The sequence below is a fragment of the Trachurus trachurus genome, assembly GCF_905171665.1.
Source record: "Trachurus trachurus genome assembly, chromosome: 7".
NCBI classification, from domain to species: Eukaryota; Metazoa; Chordata; class Actinopteri; order Carangiformes; family Carangidae; genus Trachurus; species Trachurus trachurus.
Window position 1 is genome coordinate 18,198,056 of NC_139901.1, and position 24,031 is coordinate 18,222,086.

The following is a 24,031-nucleotide window of genomic DNA, read 5'->3' on the forward strand; positions in this document are numbered from 1 at the left end:
CAGAAGGATCCACTAGGTGGCACTAACAGGCTGTGTCTGTCGGCCACATCATGACTTGAGTACTGTAAACATATTGGAGACTACCTGTTGGATCAGACTCATAGTGGCTAAATAATAATGATAAAACCCGATCTTACAGCTGATTTCTGATCACTGCTGAAGATTCAACATTAATCCTCCTACCATTTTAATATGTTCATTTGTGTACATGACTTGCAATGAAACAACACCTGCTAAATGTGGTTGTTTCTGTGCACATCAGTGAGTCAGTGTCTACCACCTCACTGTCCCTCACATCTTCACCTGCAGGAGTCGACATCATTATATATATATATATAGGACAACGAATCTGTTCTACTTGTTGCTATTTCTTTTCTATATTAAATCTTAAATTGTTGGTCTTCAGCCTGCTCCCATGATGACCCAGACCTAACACCAAGCCTGCAAAAGAGCAAATGAATGGCTGATGAAACAGTTCTCTCTCTCTCTCTCTCTCTCTCTCTCTCTCTCTCTCTCTCTCTCTCTCTCTCTCTCTCTCTCTCTCTCTCTCTCTCTCTCTCTCTCTCTCTCTCTCTCTCTCGCTCATACACATTCACATACACATATACTGATAAGACTTCAACAGCCAATCATCTTGTTCTAATTAGAGGGAGTGGTTCAATAATGCGCCAACCTCCCGCCGGCAGCCAAAGAGTTAAACGGTGGAGCCTGTTGTTAAACGCACCATCTGAGCGGGCTGTGTCGCTAAGGGGAAGACAGGCTACTTGTGGAGAAGCAACAGATCCCCAGCTGGAAAAACAACCCCACATCTGGCACGCGAAGCTGAGCGCTCACAGAGGTGGGGGAGAGCTGCTGGGAGATTAAACTGCACCGACTGGATCCTGCTCCTGTTTCTTCGTGAAAAGTTGTCAGATAATAGTTGTGGATTATTTTTTAAATTTGTATTTATTATTATTATTTTTTTTTTTTTGTTGTTGCAGAATTTGGATAAAGATTTTGTCAATCAGAGGCTGAGGAGTGACATGTTACTCAAGGCTCAGTGGCTCATGCTGCAGGCCGCGCTTAATTAGCCAATAATCTGTGTTTTAATTGGCAGTGAGCTTGTATTGATGGACGGGGAACAAGTGCAACCTCTGGAGACATCAGGTTGAATCGACGACGGCATTTTAAAACACACACCTTGCGGTCTGACTGTCGCGGCACCAGACTTCACCAGTTTTATTTTTGTAACAGGTGGTTTTTTACTGAGCGTCTCACTTTGGTGCTGGCTGCACCAGCGCTGTTGGACAGATGAGCCACAAGGACCGGGGTCTGAAATGAGGGCGCACTGTGCGTTAATGCTTTGATTAGTGTTGAGTGGACAACAGTTTATAACGGAGGGGGCGACCGGCCAGAAGGTCTCTGCTTCTCAATGATAAGCTCCGTGTGTGTTTCGTCTTACCGAGGGCGCAAGTCAGGCAACAAACCTCCGTCTAAATCATGTCTGAAGGAGGAGATGGCCCGGGGGGAAGACTCGGACAAAATTATCATCAACGTGGGCGGCACCCGGCATGAAACCTACAAGAGCACCCTCAGGACCCTGCCGGGGACCCGCCTGGCATGGCTGGCGGACCCGGACCCGCAGGTCAGCTCCGACGCGGACGCTGCGCCCCCACCGAGCGCCGCCACCGAGTTCTTCTTCGACAGACACCCGGGCATCTTCGCCTACGTGCTCAACTACTACCGGACCGGCAAGCTGCACTGCCCGGCGGACGTCTGCGGGCCGCTCTTCGAGGAGGAGTTGGCGTTTTGGGGGATCGACGAGACCGACGTGGAGCCGTGCTGCTGGATGACCTACCGGCAGCACCGAGACGCGGAGGAGGCCCTGGAGATATTTGAACCGCCGGACCCCGACGACACCGACGACGACAGGGAGATGCCGAGGCGGTTCGGCATCGAGGACTGTCCCGATCGGTCGAGGGGCTGCTGCGAAGTTTGGCAGCCGAAGGTCTGGGCCCTGTTTGACGACCCCTACTCCTCCAGAGCAGCCAGGGTGAGTGCACACAGGTGTTTTCTCCTCTCAGCTGAGCGTTAGTGGCCATATGTCAGTGAGAGACCATAAAAAGCCTTCAAGTGATTTTCCATCCAGGGGAAAAAGGCGCTCATGTGCCCATCAACAGGTGTCTCTCTGAGGCTCAGTGAGCTACTGCTGCTGCTGCTACAGGTTCAACAGGTACAACCGTGACTTTGTACTGTGCACTGTTATGTATCTGAACTATGATATCCACACTCTCCCAGTCAGGATTACTCACTACCTGTTGGTTTGATTGGATAGGCTATAGACCACATAAATATCTATATCACTTTGATTTCAAGAGTCAGTTAGAGTCGTAATGCTTCCCATATAGGCTACAGTAAAATCATCACAGACCACAGTAAAACATAAAACAATTCAAACATATGCACATCTTCTCTCTGGCAACACTGTAATTTGAATGATCCAGGAGTGAAGCTAGACTCTTGAGCACAGAGGGGGCCGGAGCACTCTGAAGGGGCCCCTCTGGTAAAGTCATGGTTGTGTCAGCGCCACATCAGTGAACAGCCCTGCATGTGCATCAACAGATGAACTACCGAGCACTATCACAGAGAGCAGCAGGCAGGTGCAGTGTCTCACACTGTGTCTTACATAACATAAACATATGGATATTGTAAACAGGTGGTAGTGGCACAGACAGGTGCTCTCTCTAAACATGGATTCAAACAACAGATTAATATCTGTGTGATTCCTTCATGGCCAAAATATAAGATGATGAAGACTAATTGCGGATTTTTCACTCACCAGTCGTCACAAACTTTCTACATGTCCCGTTTTATGTCTCTGGGTGGTTGATTACCAGAGCTACAAGCATCTTTTTCCTGGTTCTCTGTCTATAGAGGATTATGCGTTTACGTCACGTTCCCCTGGGACACGCCCCTTTCATTCGGACTGAGTGGCAAAACAAACCTCCCTCAACGTGGTGAAGGATAGCGGTGGACACAGCGAAACCGGGTAAAAGATGTAGTATCCAAACAAGTTGAGGTCAGAAGGACTCGACAATGATCTGTACCTGCTCCCCAAAACCATCTGGTCCACAGACACTGGCATGTTGCCAGAAATCATTGAATCATTTCAAAATTAATTTATTCACTCAGCCATTAGATGTAAACAGTAACCAAATTTTCCTGCATCAATTTTAGTCGCGTTTTTTGCTCCCCCCAACACTGGGTGACCATCAGGACAACGATTTAGGGGTCAAAAATGACCGGAATTCTCCTTTAATGTGCAGAGGGATAAAATCACAGCTGTTACATTCGTCCCGACAGTGACTCCCGACACTTAAACCTGAGTTGCTTCTACACTGAAAAAGTCTGACCATCATAACTATGACACCTGAAATGGTTAACACAGCGGATCAATCAAATTTAATTTCCGTCACTGAAAACAGGTTCTTGTTCTTGAATGTAACTCGGTCAAAGTAAGACGTAGTTCTGTTAGGTCATGCATGCTGACAAAGCAGACATATCAGACTTTAATGGGCTTGGAGAAAATTGCCCCGTTAATTTCCTCGATTTTAAATTTCGGCAGCTCTCCCACTCGACTTCCGAGTACCGTGACGTCACGTACATATGCATACCCTCTATATGTTTGCACATCTTGGAAGAACTTTTTTTTTAGATTTGGTACAAACATGAATTGAGACTCAGGTGAACTGATTTGCCAAAGCCATACAGCAATCACGACAAATGACTGATATTTTATATAACCCTCCATAGTGATGTGACCTGAAACTAGTCTGAGTGATGGAGGCAGGTGTTAATTCTAGTTTAAAGATAAATAAGAACAGGGCACAGATCAGTTCTCAGGAGTCCTTAACCTTGACATGTTATGACTGCTGGTGATCATAGCTGCTCTCAGACAGTCAGCACTAATCATTTAGTCTATGAGACAAGTTTCTGGGGAACAGGGCACAAAATGTTATAGTTAGACTTGTAACTCCATCACTCAGTAACATGGCATCTGGCTGAGTTTTTGGCTGCATAACCACAGTTTATAGCTTCACAGCAGTTTCGCTCATTCACTCAGTTGTGTGTGTTTCCAGGAGCACACATGAAAGGAACTGAAAGACTATATCCTCGAAAGAGAAGCCAAAAAACAAACCCCTGATTTAATTTGTTCTGTTTCATGACACCGAAAAAGAAAAGTCTAGCAAATCCTCGGTCAACACACAGCTTCTTCTTTAATTGTATTAGATGGTTAATGGTAAAAAACAAAAACCAAGTTGCCAGTAGCTCTCTATTTGTGAACATTAACTAGGCTTGGATGACATCCATCCAGTTTTCAAAATTTACAATCAGTCCGTTAAATTCGGCCTCGATTAACCTCTGGCTCTGTATTTATAAACTGTCAGAAAATAATGGAAAAGTGTATTTTCCTAGAGGCCAAGGTGATGTCTTCAATGATTATTTTTGTTATTACCATCGAATGTGGCAAATACTCACATCTGAGAAACAGAGACCAGAAAATCTTTCATAATTTTGGGGTATTTATTTTTCTCTCCATAAACCCTTCAATCAATACACCTATTGTTTCAGTCATGTTGCTCTGAAACATGTTGTGAGTGTAGAATAATGAAATTACTCAGTCATTTCTCATTAAATTTGTTATAGTCTTGTTGTGAGGCACAGATATTATTCATTTCTTGAGTTGTTGCTCTGCAGTCTCCAGGACCCCACTTCTTAACTATCACTTCACACATATGTTTTGTTTTTTATAAAAAAAAAAATAGACATTTATCTCTGCATGTTCAGAAGATTGCTCTGTGATGTGAATAGCAGTTTTTCGCTTGTTCTGAAATTATAGCAAAAATACTGAGAATAGAGGAAAATGCTGTTTCATGACCGAAATACAGTGCTGGTGAAGTGTTCCCACACATTCTGTTCAAGGCTCACACTTGAAGGTCCTCAAAGCACGAGTGCTTTTAAGGCTACAGGAGTATGTATCTGCATACAGTAAATCACACTGTATATATATTTATATATTTTTATATATCAGAGGAAGAAAAAGAAAAAAACTACAAACACAAACTTTTAAACAACATGAAGAATCATAAATGTATGCTACACATTTTATAATGTTGAGGGAAACGCCTTTGATGCATTTCTTGTGTATTTCTCCTCATTTAAGTGTACAGTAATACTTTGCACAATGATTCAATACCTTTTGTTGTATAAGTACTGTATTCAAATGTTATCATTCTGAACTAGATCCACTCCTGTTTGTTTCAGAGATACAATAACTGTTGCTGAAGTGAGTTTTCTTTCATTGCTTCCACAGGGGATATTGTCCTGTTGTTAGCTTTAGAAAGTGTGCTATGGCTAATGGCTCAGCAACAGCGGCAGAGTACTTAGTGAAGTAAAAACCTGAAAGCAAGTATCGAGTGTCGCTACAGCAGGAGTTGTCAGGCAAAAGACCAGAAGCTTTCATCAGTCAAAAAGAAAACACATTTAGTCTGGATAGAAAGTAGCTGATGCTCTCTCTAATCTCTGTTCCGAGTTCAATGGTCTTTTCAGCAACTCTGACAGTGTTGCACAAGTATGATGTTCTTATTGCACGTCAGTCACACACTAACAACAAACAATGTTTATTTTAGCTTCTTGTCCAGGTGGCATTTGCAGCCTGTCACAGCAGAACAGCCGACATCTCTGAGTCACAGCTGCTGATGCGTAGGTGCCATGTGAAGATGACCCGCGCTGTGTCTGCCACTTAATCACATCTGTCTCTCACCACTCTCCCAATATTTGTAAATGAGTGAATTCAGATTATGTGAGGGTCTTTGGAAAAAAAAAACAGCAGCGTGAATGCGAGTCTCTGTGGATGTGGTAAGAATGAGCGAAGGCGGATGCATATTGACAAAGGCGTAATGTTCTTTGTCCATTTCCTCTCCAGCCGATTCATGTTCGTATGTTTGTTCTGTGTGCGCTCTGAAAGGATGCAGAAAGCTTTTTGAGAGATTCATGTTACCTTGATGGCTGTGTGTTTTTGTTTTTTGTTTTGTCTCAAAGAGCGTCTACGCTCATCTCACGTAATGTGAGTCTTAAAAGCCGGAGGGAAGTGAATCTGTCCATCATTTAAGCCACATCCTGTTCAGGATCAACCAAGAGGAACAGCTCTGTGAGTGTAGCAGCTCCAACACACAGCGCAGTCAGAGGGTAATATACTGTAACAGTCATGGCTGCACACTCCATCGCCCTCCACTTAAAATGGAGCAGTGAGTGAGTTTGAGTGACTTGTGCCGTTCTTGTGTCTACGTCCACATCTGAACTAAAATCCTTTAAAAATAAATAAATAGATCATGCTACTGAGGATGGCAGAGTCAGTTAATCCACCATTTTGGTCCAAGCTAAAATATGTCAAATTGTCAGATTTAATTGTCTGCAGAGGATGAACCCCCGACATTTTAACCCACTGTGACCATACAGGTTTTTAGCTTTTACAGGTATTGAGTGGATCATGTTGAAATTTGGTGCCTATAGATTTATAGCACCTCCAGGATGAGTTGTAATAGACCCTAAGGATCTCTTACATTTTCCTCCAGCATCATCATCAGATTTTTATTTGTCTGGTGCTTTTTTATGACTGGAAAACTCATGACATTCCCATGACCCTCGTTTTCATCAACAACATCAGCATCTTCATCACGATATTAACTTTCAGCTCAAAGCACAGCTTGCTTAATAAGAGAAATACAGAGCCACTAGCAATATCTTGTTATACAGACATAAACTGGATGAGTTGTTACTTGCCTGCCTTGTTTGGTCATTGCTGCAACATACTTAGTCTGAGGGTAATAAAGTTTCAACAGAGCAACTGTTTCTGCTCTATCGATCTAATTTTGAAGGGCATCATTGCTTTAATAGTGTTAATAGGCTAGATATTTAAAAAAAAAATGAATATGCATGAAATACGATTTAATTGAAATGACTCCATGTGTTGGGCTACTCCAGTTTAAATACCTGTAGAGCTCTGATACACTACTATGCTACTACATGTGACAGGTAGACTTGACGCTAATGTTAAGCTCAGACCACATCACTTGTTCAGCCCTCCCTAATGCAATATTTCATTAATTCCCCAGCCCCGTTGCCTGTAATTAATCACCGCTGTGGTAATGGGCTGCACCTTGTTATCAGTGGTGAGCAATTAAAGCTGCTTTTCCCACAGAAAAGAGAAGCGTATTTTCTCCCACGTAGAGGAAGAAATCAATTTGTCTATGTCATGAGACTGAGGGATTGACTGAAGTGGGATTCTTTAGGGCTGATTGGTCTTAACTGAGTATAAATATCCAATAACCAATTTATTTGTCAAGTTTTTTACATTTACTTTTAAACTTGTTACCGTGAGTTGATCTTGAGGCAGTAGCCTACCTTTATTGTTAAGTTAAGATCACAGACATTTATATCTTGTTGAATTGTTTTTTAAAGATTTGATTAATATATTATGGGCCAAGATTTTACAGATGGGTGTGATTATGGGACAATATAAATATTAATGTCACTACTACATCTTCATCTTCATCAAAACTTCACTTGTGTCGGTCAAGCTGAGATGACACAGAAAACACATGACCTTAGGAAGGAAAGTATCAGTCAATATCATTCAATAAGAACAAGTTTTGATTATTGCTGATTATTAACAATACTCTCGCCTCACAAAAACAGTTTTAGTGCGACACGCAGCTGATAAATGATAAAGAAGTGTTTTGAGCTTCCTCCTCTGGGCCTGAATTTCACACTACTGACACCTTTCTCTGCTGCTCTGTGAATGAAACACAGGATTTGATTTTTCACACGGCATCAAAGCAGCACAGCCTCGTTAAGGAGACTTTTATAACACTGAGTCCTCAGTGAAAGTGCGATGTAATCCTGTGTGATTATGTTGGCTGTTTATTCTGCTCAGCTCTGAGCTGTTTGCCGAAAATAGATAGGGCAGCGTCGCTGCGAGTTCTGAAGATGCAACAAATAAGTCTGAAAGGAGTTTCTGACTTTTTCTTTTGCAGAAGAATAATAGAAAAACAAATCAATGAATACATTGTTAGTGAAAATATTTTTCTTCTACACAAACCAAAGAGCAATTATCAGTGATGTGGATTGTTGGTGTCCGTCTATTTTTCCTCATTTAAAGCCCTTTGAATGCAAAAGTTTAGTTTTTCTCTTCATTAAATGAATCATGTGAAATAAAATCTTCAAGCTGAACAACAATGAAAAAACTGTGTGTTCACCGAGCAGGTTAAATGTTTTTTTTTGTTTTAATCAAATCCAAACTTGGTAGGATTTCAGAAAATATACTTTTTTTCTAAGAGGAAAAAAGACAGAAAGCACAATGTCCCTCTTTTTTTTTTTTCTTCTTTTTTTTTTGCAGTTACACATTTTCTACATCTGTCCCTAAGTGCAGTCGGTATTTTTACTGGCTTCTATCTTTGAAAATTTTAAAGAGTTTGATGAATGCCGCTGAACGTTCAGTGATTATTTTTCTACACACTGAGATGTCTGGCTCAACCTTCTGCTCCGTACTTTGTTTGGAGACAAAACTTTCCACTTGTTTGAATGTCTAAGGCACCAGCAGCGCTGTGTTAAACCTGAGCTCCATGCAGCTCTGCTTTGATCATGTGATGGCAGGGTGGCTGTGTAACCTCTGTCATGCTCTGGCCTTGCAGTGACTCCTAGTTAGTGACCTTTGACCTCTCACTAGTCTAGAGTATATTCATACATATCTGTTACATAAATCATATCCTGTGTTTAGATGCGGACGTGGTTCTCAGTCTTCTCCAGCACCAACACCATGCCATCTGCCCCTGATGTGAAACAAGTCAAGCTACTGTGAGAGTTTCTAAAGTCCTCCTGTTGCTCTCCTATTGGGGCTCAGCCCACTGACTCAACCCAAAAATATCAATCTGATGTAAGGGTTCCTACGCAAGTATGGAAAGTATGGAAAAGTATGGAATTTGATTTTATACATTTCCAGGTCTGGAAAAGTATGGAAAATGGAAACTATTGTATGGAAATATATTTATCTTAATACCTATCTGGGTTTGGTCTTATCTGAAGTTATTTGGGTTAATTATTTTGTACTAGCTATTGTACCTAGCTACAATCTCCTGGAAATGATTTCGTGACATAATGGCATACACATTCAGAATAACGAAAACAAATGATTAATTGTATGATTTTTTTTAATATAATGCACAACTATTTACTCAAATATCACAAATTATTTGAATTTTTTTTAAATTAGGGTCTGGAAAAAGTATGGAATTTGGAAATTTCAAATGTGTAGGAACCCTGGATGTTTCCCTGAGGAGCTTTTAGAGCCACTGAAAGGACTCCCACTGGGATGCCTCTGGTGGTCAAGAAGGATTTGATCAGTCCCCTTTTTCACTATCCTCCTTTTTCACTGTTAAGATGTTCTTCTACTCCAATTGATGGTCTTCATCACTCATCTGTTATGCTCTAAGTGGTGGTTCTGGGTGTACCGGTGTCCTGACCCTGCTGTAATGCATTAATTGATGCTTGAATAAAGCTAAAAATGACTCAGTGCCCTTCAGTGGCAGTGAATCACAACTTTGTGTCAGACCCGCTCTGATATTTTGCTGATGTTCCTGATCGCGCCCATCTGTGTCACGGTTACCCAGCTGACGGGCCGACTGGTGGACATTATTTCTGCTCTGTCCTCAGGTGTACTGACTGACTCCCAGGGACGAATCAGTGTGACATGACTTCCAAGAACGAATCCCACAGAAGCTGCTCTCGTTGGCTCTGCAGCTGTTGACTGCTCAGGCGGCCTGTTGTTTTGGTTATTGCGTATAGCGTGTGTGCGTTAGTAACAGGGTGCGATGCTGAACAGCTGGAGGTGATAGCAGTGATGGGACTCCCCAGCTGCTGCTCACCAACACACAGCCTGCTGCCTGTCAAGCATCCTGTCACACCCCCTCCCTGCTCTGATTCTTCCCAGCTGGGACCGGCAGCCGCCCCCTGGAGCCGCTCTGCTCCGTCTACACACTGACACCGGACGACCTTGAATTGATGGCTTTTTGGCACCAGTGGCATCATCATCAGAGACGTCATCACGTCTTCATTACAGAGAATTATATATATCAACTCTATCATCATTCATTCACATACATTGATATCTATTTGGTATTTGTATTGGAAGAAGCAGCTGTAATCAGTATTATTATAACAACATGGATTAAATTACTGTACGACTCACCTGTGCATTTCCTCTCGGTGATGCAGAGTTTTAAGCATGTTTTAGCTCATTGTTTTGGTTCACTCACCCGCTCTGATAAATCCGCTGAGCCACAAGCAGCAGACAGACTCAATTAGTGAAGAACATAGTTGAGCATCAAGCTGCTAAAGGGACAAATATTTCCCTCAGGACTTGGTGGCAAAATCAGAGCTAAAAAGCTGGAGTGAGCGTCAGACTCAGAGTCATTAAGCCAAGAAAAATGTCTGCAAATGATTGTTAAAGTGAACAAGATGCCTGATTATCAGGCATAATTAGAGCTGCTCTATCAAACGAATGAAGTCAAATAAAAGTGAAAGATTTCTAACTGTTAGTGGAGCAGTATAAAATGGAAACCCTAAAATAATGTAATATACGAATCCCAAAAAAGTGCAATAGCTTATCTAAGCTATTATTTGATCCCCAGTAGGAAATCTCCGGTTTCCACAGCACAGAACCAGAGCAACAGGACAGAGATAAACCAAAGTGACATACAGGAGCACGAGTAATATAAATAACGTTCTATGGTGTTTGTATCAGCTTTAACTCTCAGGAAGATTGGTGAAGCTGCATTTACTTGACCAGGAAATGGGAAATAAAATATGTGTGTTAACATTCATTTGGCCTCATAATGATTGTTGCTAGACCAACATGGAAACACTCTGTGGTGGCAAAGAGACATTATGATAATCGTCCCAGCACTGTGTGACTTAACTTTCCACTGCTGAGCTGTAAACATGATATTATGGCCTCCCTTCTTGTCAGGCCTTAAATAAACTGTACAGACACATTTAAATGCTACAAGATTTATTTAGCAATGCTGGAAGATATGAACGCCTGCAAATAAAACAAAAAAAGACGCTCAGCAAGCGAAGCAGCAGTCATGCAGCTACAAACGCACACACAGGTGTGAGGTCAGGCTGTGTCATGTTATTGTTAGACTTCTCAGGTTGAGCCCTTTATGAGCAGAGCAAATTTTCCTTGTGTGTGCCAGAACCTCCAGCACCTTCCCTGCAGAGGTGCCTCCCGCCTGCAGACACCCAGCTCTGTTTAGTTCAGGGATAAACGTTTGGCATTTCAGTAAACTGGATCCTGTCCGGGCCTGCTACACTCATCATAAGCATCCGAACAGCAGCAGGACTCACATGTTTTATTGAGTGGCTGCTGGTTTGTCCATTTCCTCATACCAGGGCTCAGTGCAGGAGCCTTTTCTCTCATTATGAATAGATGCATGCGACCAATTCAAAGATATGACTGGTGATGAATCACATCTATATTCAGTTAGAACCTCTGTAGCAACCAAGGACTTGAACCCAAGGCATTTCAAGTAATGAGAGAAGTAAAGACATTGAATTTTGAAAACATTAATTTGGCTTTTATACACAGACACACAGAAGTGGCATACTATTAGTTAAGACACTGACTTTTCAAATTGATCAATAATGTATAATTATAATACCATACATTATTATTCAGAGAGAGACCAAGCTCAGGATCTTGAAGTCATGTCTCCTTGTTCAAGTTGTTCACAGAATCTCCCACAACAGAGTCATGAGAGAGGAGCTCCCCGAACAGAATACACGTCATATTGCCTGGTCTAGTCTCAGACTAGCCAGTCTAGTCTACACGAACTGATGAAGCCACTTGGATAAGGATTTTGTCTTCAAAGACAAAAAACTAAGTCCAGTTGACTTGATTCAATTGCCTAAAGACTGCCTAGTAACGTCCATGTCTTACTAATGTTGCAAAGAAGATGTTTTCAAAACTTTCTCCCTGAGAGCCGTCTGCATACCTCCACTATCTTCAAGGCTGTTCAAGACTAAAACTGGACAGATTCTCACAATACCTTCCTGCAGGACAGTACACAATCAACAAGGTTAAATGAACACAGTATTTATCCATCAAATTCCATGTGCATTGCATCATGTAAAACGCAGCATCTTCATTAATGGTGGACCGATGTGGAACATGCTTCCAGGCAACGCATCACAAAGTAACATTGTCTTTACATTTTCCATGTCTGTGTGTCACACTGAAGTTCATTATAAAGCAGATGAGGTGGCTTTAGTTTACAACCCATTGTGTTTCCTACGTGGTGATGATCCACACAACGAGTGTTGACATTATTCTGTTGACAGTGCTGCAGCAGTGTGTGATTACAGGTTTTATGAAATGAGGAAGTCCTGGATGTTGAGGATGGATGAATTTAGGCAGAGTTGCCATATCTGTGTCAAGACATGATTGAGGGAGACATTGTTGGAGCAGAAATAAATTCAACCCATCAGCTGTTTGGTAACTGCAGCACCATTGCAAACGGTGCCTGCATGTACAGTAGTTAATAACTGGCTGATGAAATAAAGCGTCTCCACTCTCCCCAACATGCTAGATGTAATGCTCAGTAGTCTCAGGATGTTAAATGTAAAATGAGTGGGTTTCTTTCAGTTACAGCCACTGTGTTGGTCCAGTGTAGCCTACTGAGTGATTACTGTTATTCTGGTCAGTCATCCAGTCCCACTAAAACTCGTCCTGTAACAGCTCCTCCTCAGGGGGTTTACACTTGACATTATTCAGGCCTGTCGTGCAACAAGTGGCGAATCCATCGAGGAATTGAGAGTCCGCAGAGGACTGATGAAACCGGGGCCCATCTTTACGAGCTGTGACAGTGCTGGTATTGACTAGTAACGTCCATGTTTGTGTGTGCCTGTCTTTGGACTCCACCCATGTGTTTGTATAATGATATTGTATTAACTACTGAGTACTCATGGGTAGATACACCTACTGTACATAAGATGTTCTCTAAGCTGGAAATTGTCTCAGTGGTTTTCTGCATCAGAAGCTGGACCCTCTGTTTGATGAACCACTTTAATTATTTGGCGGTGACTGCATATCTGGCTCCTTTGTCTGGGGAGATTTCCAACAGGAAATCATGGATGAGAGGACACAATGAAAACACGTGTTGGATTTCTCTGTGTGCTTTTGTTAGAGAGAGACTGTGAATGAATGTAAATTAGAACTTCATTCATTTTTGTCCTCAAATGCTGTTCAAACAAATTCATTTTTAATCAAACGCTGTTTTTTAAGGAGAGGAAAAAATCAGTCTGCATGAATACAATTAGATTAAAATTATCTTTAAATACACTCATATGAAAGAGGGAAGAAAGTGCATCAGTGAGTAGCAGCTGCACTAGTGATGGGTCTGGTGATGGAGTGATATCCAGCTGTCATAAAATACATAGTAAGTCTCGTATAAATGCTGTTTGTCTCATTGTGACTCAGTCCTGTACAGTAACACACTTGCACGCTGTGCAGTTAACCCTGGTGATATTCAGGGAAACTGTGTCTCCATGCAACAGGGGGAACTCTGAGCTCCTCCTGGGGCCGAGTCTCATCTTCACGGCCTTCCCTCTTGTCCTGCGGCTCAGTCGCCGTCTTCTCATGGGAGCAGAGCTGTGAGCGGCTCAGGGCTCCGCAGGGACAGAGCTGGAGAGAGGGTTGTCATGATAGAAAGCAGCACATTATCTGGGTGCAAAATAGAGATATGAGCAGACATGTATTGTATCGCTACGTGCGCGATGTCTCAGATTTTGGTGTTTTGAAGATAAAGTACGAGCTCACTGAACTCCATAAAACAGTCCAGTTCTTATTGATTTTGTTTGTGTCTGTGTCTACTGTGAATTAGCTTCCCCTCCTGGACATTGCATACTTTATTTGTTTTTTTTTCTAATCACAGACCCAAACACTATAACGCTAGCTGATAGGTGAAAGGCCCCCGGCAGGAGAAAATGGCTAAGTGCATGCAAGGCACAGGTACATATTTATCCAGCTGGAAGATTAGAAAGGTTGGAGAGGCATTACAATTTGTCCAGGCTTTAGTAAACAATAAAGACAGATCGGGTATGAGTAAGCACACAATGTTAACACAAACACAGACACGGGCACAGCCATTGTTCTGGATCAGGTGAGTGCTCTGCAGCCACGTTATTTGGTTTACCTCCCATCCACCCAAAGTGGTTCAGCATTATTACCAATATTGATTGGCTTTGTATTTTCAGTGAATGCGTTGTACAATATTATATTGTATTTGTGTAAACTCTGAAACACTGACAGAAAAGAAACATGTCTGATAAATAAATGTGACAACAGGGTGGGTGAACACACAGTCAGTCTTTCATGACTCAGCTCATTGTCCAGAGTCTGTACCATCCTGCAGACTCTCCTCATCTTTACTCCCCTCTTCAGCCTTTATATATATGTATGTGGCTTGTTGCCAGATTAACAAAAAACCCTTTTTGTAACATGTTATCATACAACAATTCCCTCCCTGATGTATTTGAAAGTCAGCTGGCACAGGAGCCTCAAGGCTGGTTTAGTTCAGTTTTGATGCCATGTGTGCGCCCCCTGGTGTCTGTGACTGGCAGGGCTCATGGTAATGGAAGCACTAATCAGTGTGAGTAATAAGTTAGAGAAAAGTGTGTCATTTTCTGGAAACACTGCCAACTTAGCTGAACAGTAGTTCTTGTTTGCATGGGTCTCAGTAAACAAACATTGTGGTGCATTTTCCATGTGTTTGTGTTTAGTTTTTCAAAGTCTCATGAGCAGCAGCTGACCGACTTGTTATGACTTTTAATTGCTAAATTGAAATGATGCTGATATTCATCCTTGTACTTTTGTCTGTGCCTGAGTTAACTGGTCTCACAGCACATGTGTTTATTATTAAGTCCTGGCTTACTGTCAATCACCTGACACCCACTGCTTCTGCCACTCTGTATACACACTTAAATTGGCGCATCCATGTCTTTTTATTGATGATACTGTTTAGTTTTCAGACAATAGAAATTTTAATGACATAAACCACATCCTGCAGACAAAAGCTTTATTGGAAACTCTTGGACCATGCACATCAGACTTAATATATAGTTAACTCATAGTAAATTATTTGTTGTGGTAAGATACAACATTCTGCTGATGATTGATGCCCAACTGATTCGTCTTGTCTTCATGTGCAGGGTGTCGCATTGGCCTCTCTCTTCTTCATCCTGGTGTCCATCACTACCTTCTGCCTGGAGACCCATGAAGCCTTCAACGAGCTGCAGAACCGGACAGAGCAGGTGGTCGAGGGCAACGTCACACGCCAAGTGCAGAGGAGTGAGATGGTTACCAAGCCCATCCTCACCCTGGTGGAAGGCATCTGTGTCATCTGGTTCACATTTGAATTCCTGGTGCGTATCGTCTGCTGCCCGGGCAAGGTGGTCTTCATCAAGAACTCGCTCAACATCATTGACTTTGTGGCCATTCTGCCGTTCTACCTGGAGATGGGTCTGAGCGGTCTGTCATCTAAAGCTGCCAGCGACGTGCTCGGCTTCCTCCGAGTGGTGCGGTTCGTCCGAATCCTGCGGATCTTCAAGCTGACGCGGCACTTCGTGGGCCTGCGCGTGCTGGGCCACACGCTGAAGGCCAGCGTCAACGAGTTCCTCCTGCTCATCATCTTCTTGGCGCTCGGCGTGCTCATCTTCGCCACCATGATTTACTACGCCGAGCGCATCGGAGCGAAGTCTGACGACCCCACGGGCTCGAACCACACGCACTTCAAGAACATCCCCATCAGCTTCTGGTGGGCGGTGGTTACCATGACGACGCTGGGCTACGGAGACATGTACCCACAGACGTGGTTGGGCATGATGGTGGGGGCCCTGTGCGCGCTGGCGGGGGTGCTGACCATCGCCATGCCGGTGCCAGTCATCGTCAATAATTTTGGGATGTACTACTCGCTGGCGATGGCCAAACAGAAGCTGCCGAAGAAGAAGAAGAAGCACAACCCGAACCCCGACGCCCCGACGGACTCTGCCTCGTACATGAAGTCAGAAACAAACTCACACAGAGACAGCACGCAGAGCGACACATGTCCACTGGCTGCAGAAGAGAGTGTCAGCAGGAACCGTTCAGGTCAGGCCTCAGTGCCATAATTAAAGGTTCAGATCTCTCAAATTACAGAAAACATTCTCTTTTCACATTTGTGATGTGTGGCCACTCAGAGAGTTTCGTGCTTTGTTTTCTGAGGCACTCATCTCATTGAAAAATAAAAGATTGATGTTAGAGATAAATTACAGACCTCACTACCCACCACATTAATACACTCTCATAAAATGGTTATCTTTGTTTTATGTGGTTTATCCACAACAACAGGAACCCTGTGGCTGGAAGGATATATTTAAACCTTTAAGTAATTTTGTTCTCAACAAATTTCCATTTACCCCCATTATTAGATGGAACTTAAATAAAGTCAAAAGTATCTGGATGGCTAGATGCCACTAGAAGTAAGTGAGGTTTTCTTTTTTGTAATTTGGGTTAACTCATTCTTTGAGTTAATGTTATTGTTTATTATATTTTATTATGTTTTTAATTTGGGAAGATTATTTAGTTTTACCCATTATTTAAGTGGATCATTCATCTTTTTGAATCGGCATTATAAATATTTAAAAGGTCCTGTATCTAATATAAATGGCGACTTTTTCTAGTCTTTTTGTATTTATTTATTTTTACTCCTGTCTTGTTTTTTCTTTCTTTCTTTAGTCCTGAGGCTTTTCAGTTTGCCTGACGGATGAATCATGCTTAGTCATAAAGACAGTAACGCGCCAAGATCAAATTATTCCTTATAACATAGGACAAATTGGATTTCATCGCAGAAAAATACCAGTTTTATGCAATATACCTCTGCCTTTGTCTAGGCCCTGGGGGGGAGGCTCCGTAAAAGCTTTGGCATTTACGTTGCTGTGTGTTTTTGTCGTCCTGTCAGATTCCAAACAGAATGGAGATGCAAATGTGGCCCTTTCAGAGGAGGAGGGCTGCAGCCTGACCCAGCCGCTGTCCCCCAGTGAAAAGTGGTCCCTGCGGTGCACCCGAGGGCGAGACAAGACCAAGAAAGAGGCCACCTGCTTCCTCCTAACCTCTGGAGACCCCAACGTCCATACTGGTAGGTTACCTACATGTCAGTGTGCACCTGAATATTCACATTTACTGTTTGTTGTGTTTTAGATTGTACTGTACAATACTCATTGCTCTGTAGCTCCTGTTCACTTCACTTCAATGAAAACTTTCAAAGTTGAGTCTGATGGTCACCAAGTATTTGTATTTCTTTAACCAGTGCAACAACAAATTAATTTCTTTCCCTAGTCTCTGCCTGTATTTCATGTCTTTCTCCATCTTTGCTATAATAAAGGCATAAAATTATCTAAAAACTGCACCCAGGAGAACTTAACCCTCTATGGTACTATGTTGCCTGAGGGCAACATACCACTTTTTGGCCTGTCACATCTCCACAATTCATCCCATTTAATGCTGTAATACTTTACAAAAGAGAGGAGACCTTAGATAACCAATAACAATGCTTTAATTTATCACATGACCTTCAAGAAGCCATACTGAAACCCTTTTTTGCATACTTTTTCAAAGGAAACAGGTTTGCCATTTTGCTCCACTAAAACAGTCTGAAAACATAACTTCCTGGCCCTTTTTCATCTGGAAAAAAAAAATTTACACTAATAGATTAGTAAAGTTTAATTTTTAATAGTTCCATGCAATTTATTTACTTATTAAATAATGGAAACGTGTTAAAATGCAACGTACTATTATAGAAAATTGCAATGTTGCCTTGAGGCAACAGTGGACCATTATTGAATCAATATTGCATTATGAGACTATGATACTTTTTTATCCTTAATACATTTGATTTTGGATGCAGTAAAGTAAATATCAGGCTATTATGATGATGATGAGGAAGATGAGAATGAGAATTTGGATGAGGCCAGGAACATACTGGGGGACTCATCACATCCTGGTCACCCTTTGTTTGAGCTGCTGCCATCAGGCAGGAGATACAGGGCTCTTAAAGCAAAAACAAACAGATTAAAGAACAGTTTTTACCCAAGAGCCGTTGCTGCCCTAAATGCCTAGTAAACTGTGCAATAGGTATTGTGTGTGTGTGTGTGTGGGATACATTTTTATAGAGTTTTTAAATTGTTGTTTTTAATTTATTGTCTATTCCTGCTGTATTTTTGCACCTGGGATTGCGACCAATTTCGTTGTGCATGCAACAATGACAACAATAAAGTCTAAGTCTAAGGATGAGGCCAGTGAAGGTGAAAGTCTACAGAGACTGGTGTTTCTAATACAGTATGATGAACCGTAATGGTACAATGTTGCCTACAGTCAAAAAATCCCCAAAACTTCCAAAAATAAATAATTTTTAAAAATGTCTTTAGATTATGTTTATTTTGTCTATTTTGAGACAAAAAAACACTCCAAACATTTTGGCACATTGGCATCATAATGCGTACCATAGAGGGTTAACTTGCTAACAGACACAGAAACAGTTAAAAGCTAGCTAAAAGGTCTGTTTTATTTTTTGAGGCACTGCTTAGTACAATATACTGTATGACATGATGTCATACCCGCTCAACTTCAGCGACTTCATGTAACAACAATAAGAGTCTTAAGTCTGTGAACCTGTACAGAATGATGCTTTGAGCTAATATCTGCATGACAACACAATAACACAGTAATAAAGTTTTAAATGTTTACCATGTTCATTAGTTTTGCATTGCCTGGACACATTCTAAATTTTGACCTGATGATGGCAAGTACAGTATTTGGGTTCATCATCTGAGGGCTTAGGGTTAGGGTTATGGTTGGTTCAATAGATAGTATGTGCGTGGAATAATCATTTCAGTTGCAACTAAGATGGCTAAAGCTTGAGATAAATTACCACAATGAGCCGAAAAGGTTTGAGAAAACCCTATGGTATGTGCTCACTTGCCTCCTGAATGTCTGTCATTTCTCTTGTAGCCTCCAACTGACTAAAGGCAGATTTTAGTCATTGTTCATCAGACAGATCAAAAGGAAATCAATGGAAGAGGTCTGTAGTACTAATTGCATCATCCATCTGTCTCTGTGCTCTCAGCGAAGGAGCCTTCCCCTCAATTAGTATCCTCATAGTGCTGCTAGGGTTAGGGTAAGGCAGTCCGACAACAATGCAAGTGCAACACAAAACACACAAGGAAGTGACAATATAAACCAAACTGTAGATAATAAGATTAGTCGGAAAAGGCTGTACTGTTGAAGGCAGTTCTCAATGAATCAAAGAGCAATGTTGATCTTGCAGAGATCATCCCCCACACATTAGCATGTATATATATACATACAGTATATACCTGATTAATATGATTGGATACACGTCTGTAAATGAGCCAGTGTTTGTTAAGCATACAAAGCATAAGAAGAGAGATAACGTCATGATTCATTTTAGGGTTCAAGTGCATGTGAAATGTAGATTTGATCCACTCAGTCATGTTGTGGTTGCACTGATGGACCTTAAACCGTGGACTGTCTTGGTCATTAGGAGCTTCAGACAGATATTTTTTACCACGCAAAGCCAACTTTCTGAAAGTGGGACTATTTTAAACAGCGGAACAGGTAACGCAGACACAAAGAAGAAGACGATGTTCCTTTAATTCTCTCAGTGGGCATCCGCTGTATCCTGTCATCTCTCCCTGCTTTAATGGTTGTTGGTTCTCACATCTGAGCCTCCCAAAGTACCCAAAAAGCCCCTTGTGAGAAGAGGCTCTAAATTTGGCAGTCGTGGATTCATTCCTGACATCCTGAGCACACATCCCACCCAGTCAACATCCTGACTCCCGTCTGCAAACAGCCCGACAACACTGAAGGTGTTTTCCTGCAAAGCTGCACTTTACTGAGATGCATTTTTTCTTGCAAAACTCATTAGCACATCACTGTTGAGGAAAAAACAACACATAAATGGGGCACTTACTGCAGGCTGGCTCCTCTGAGACTATATGCTCCTGCTTTTTTTTTTTCTATAGCCCATTACAAGGAAATTGTATTTGAATGTATTTCCTGAAAGCCTTGTCAATCGCTGTATGTGTAGAGCGTTGTAGACTGGTGTAGGTTAATGGCATGTTGTCACATTGCTGATGAAAAAACAAAATCACACAACCTCTGTTATTTCAGCCAGATGGGGTGTTTATGAACCTGTAGTTATGCTCATGGGAGGAACTCAGCTGTCAATATGAAATTTACAGCCTCATGGTCACAGTGGGAAAGACATAAGCACATGAGGAACATTAACCGACCGGAGCCTGTTTTCACGCTGAGGTCTCTAAATGATGTGGTCAGCTCATGAGATCGCCATGCTGGCTTTATCCTGATCGCAGAGACAAAAACAATGGAAAGCTGAGCAAAGCCAGAACACCTCAAAACTAATCTTTGGAAGAGAGAGGAGGGGGTAATTCAATCTTGAGCGCTGTATCTGGTGAGTATGTGGATAATGACATCCCAGTCTATTACAAGAGAATATCTCACATACACAACACATTTTAGTGCACATTACCTGCAGAAAGGGTTAAAGTGGACTTTTCACTATTTCCTAACAATGTTAAAAACTGTTGTGGTAGAATTCAAAGTTGTTTTTGCCTGGCAAACAAAAAAAACGCCTTTATATTTGCAGCCATATTAGTTAGATGGAAATAGATTAAAGCACTGTGACTCTGCTCTTCAGAGCCGTGCCCATAGGGGATGGTGTTTGGTTGATTCCAGGGTTGCAAGATATAAGGTATGAATAATATTTCACCAGAGCAGTATGGCAGGAAACAGAGGAAAGGACAAATGGATGCAGCAGGTCTGAAGATGCTCAGATGGTTATCAGTGACAGGAAATGGTTTGCCCACCCTACAGTGGGAACAAAATGCTGGTGGATTTTAGGTGATTAAGGTTGTCACAGGGAGTCTGTGACAGTGTTAGCACTTACTGTCACAGCTTATACTCACAAAAAGCAAACAGTGTCCCGGTCGAAGGCACTTTGTTATTGGCACATTACGCCTGCGACGCAAAGACTGTCAGCTCAGTTTTCTAATGATGGTGTGGCAAACCTCTCAAAGAGGAAGCAGCATGTGCATATACTGCACAGGCGACTGCTGCTCCTCTGGATGATTGCTACCAATAGGTTTCCTCAAATTGACGGCAGTCTTTACTCTTTTGATATTTATGGATTAAAAAATGTCAATCAAAAACAAAACAATCAAAGGATTAACTAATCACTCAAATATCCATTGCTTACGGCTCTGCTTTGACTGGTTCAGCTTTTGATCAGCAGAGACGTTCCAGGTGTATTTTCTACATCTTTCTTGCTCATATTAGGATTCATTGTGCTTCATTCTGTTGCTCTCCTTTGTGTTTCTCTATAGACAGCTGTAAAGACATCCTCGCTGCCACTGGAAACTACGCTCAGCCGGAGGTCACCACTCTGACCTGATGCTGATTGGCTATGAAAAGGAGAAAGAGCATGAAGTCGCAGTGGAGAACATGCCGTGCAGAGCTTCACCTCTGGTCCCTGCTTTCTTTTCCTTCCTCAATGAAGTGCAGAGCATATTCATTTTATTCAGACCCAGGCCTTTTTTTTTCATTTGTCATAGAGTGCACCCACTATGATATGGTGGTAATTCAGCTGCAAAGCAGATTCACCACACCAACACACATTTACATGTTACTGAGCATTTTGCATGCATTGCATGATCTAACACTGTCAAATGTATTTTAAATTTGCTACATGAACATGAACACACAGATTTGGAAATGTTTTGATTATTTCATGAGCAATGTCATTCATGCTCGTCTGTTTGTAAAAGGTGACATATCTCCCTCAACCAATCAGGATTTTATTTGAATCTGAATCTTGTCACAGTTTGGTCATTTTCAATCAAATCTGATCCAACACACATCAGTCCTGATGAAGTGTATTGGCTGAGTTTTTGTGTCTAGCGTTTGATAGGGTGTTGGTTTTTAAACTGCAGCTTATTTAGTCATGACTGTTTAATATTGTAGAGAAAAGCTAACAATTTGAAACATATATATTTTTTATTTAAGTGTTTGTTTTAAACCACTGACAACATTTTTGTTCATGACATTTGTTAGCGTGTCTTTTTTCATGTTTTTAGTAATATGCACAGAGACAGTTTGTCCTTTGGGAACTTTTTAGTGTCTTATATCTATACATGTTGTTAACTAACGAGTAAGAATGCCCAAGCACTTGTGAATATGGGTTTGTACAGATTAACTCATACTGTGAACTAGGATTAGATAAGAACTTGAAATCATTTTTAAATCCTCAAGCAAACAAGCCCTAGTTCTCTGTTGATCATCCGGTCTCTGCCTTCTGTTGTGCCACTGCTTTTTAACACTGACCACAGGGACGACACACAGATATTTTGTCAAGACACAGCTCAGTATGGACGCTGCTCAGGCAACACACTGTTTGTAAATCCTTGTACAATAAGAGAGTTTAACAAAGGAGAAAAAAAAAATCAATGGAGCAGTATTGTCTGTCTATTACATTAGCCGTATACAGTTGATGCATCATTGCTGGTTGAGTCAGGACCAAATGTAGACTATTAAATTACATGGTAGATTTTCAGCACCATCGTTAGTAAAAAATACATGCAGTGCAATGCCATCAGTTCCACTTGTGCCTCATGTCGAGTAATGGAGGTTAAATCTGTGCAGTAACGTAATTAGATTTGTTCCTTAACACTTCTTGTGTCGGATCTGTAGAAATCCTGTTACATGTTTCCATGGAGAAAGAAGCAGAAGAAGTGTTGTTTCTTTCAATTGTGACTTATAATATATTCCTCATGGTCTACCATAGTGGCCTTATGTTTAATAAACAAAGGGAAACATGATTTCATCCTCATTAGACTTAGACTTCATTAGTTTCTATGCTGACCCAGACGTCTGTAATTATGTATAAGAACAGTTGTACGTATGTAGCACAGAACAATATTCTGGATCATTCCTTAAACTCTTTGCTCCTCTCAGTGTCACGTGCTTACGCACCAGGAAATCACTTTTAGACAATAATGAAAGAATATTATTTTGATAATTCCCCCTTTTTAGCCTTATTTCCTGTTTTTCCTGTTGTATATATACTTGAATGTGATGGAGAAGCACACAGCACATCAGTTTCATATCTCCCCGTTATGGATTGTACAGGTGACTGTGATGGATTGACACCTAATCAAAACTGTCAGATGTTTTGTGTGTGTGTGTGTGTGTGTGTGTGTGTGTGTGTGTGCGTGCGTGCGTGTGTGTGCGAATGTGCGTGTGTATGGGATATTGTATCATGTAGGCATGTGTTTCTATGCAGAAATACAAATAAAATCCATCCCCCCCGGTGTTGAAGATAAAATCGGATTGTGTTTTTATTTTTCATTCACAGCTTGCACTATGGAATCTGCATGTTTCCCATTAACTGCACAGTTTGCAGCTGCGCTGTGCTGCTGCCGCTGCTCTTTGCCGTACGGCTATTTATCCTGGTGACACAAGTGTCGTCTGGTTGATCTTGTGCTCAGTTAAAGTGGTGGAGTGGCAGTCACAGCCACGCCTCCTGCTCTCCTGTGCCTCCATGATTATGTACTGACGGTGTAGATGGCATACAGAACACATCTCCATGGAGATTTGGGATGACAGGCAACACTAATTATTACTCGGCTGCCTCCATGTCCCCCTCCCTCTGTCTTTCGCACAGAAAGAAACACCACTCTCTCTGTCACGCACACACAAACACACAGACACACTCACCTCAGCTCAGCGTGATGATCATTACTGCTGTGGCCCATGAGGACTGTTTTGATGTTCAGGGATGTATTGTGCAGTGCACTGTGGCAA

General features: G+C 41.8%; 1 protein-coding gene across 1 annotated transcript; it reads left to right on the forward strand.

The window, feature by feature from the left end:
- Positions 1-750: 750 nt before the first annotated feature.
- On the forward strand, positions 751-23,430 carry kcnc4 (potassium voltage-gated channel, Shaw-related subfamily, member 4). The gene is made up of 4 exons (XM_083974742.1): positions 751-2,032; positions 15,307-16,243; positions 17,094-17,270; positions 21,556-23,430. The coding sequence occupies exons 1-4, from the start codon at positions 1,412-1,414 to the stop codon at positions 21,621-21,623; spliced, it is 1,803 nt and encodes a 600-aa protein (XP_083830868.1). The 5' UTR covers positions 751-1,411; the 3' UTR covers positions 21,624-23,430.
- Positions 23,431-24,031: the final 601 nt, after the last annotated feature.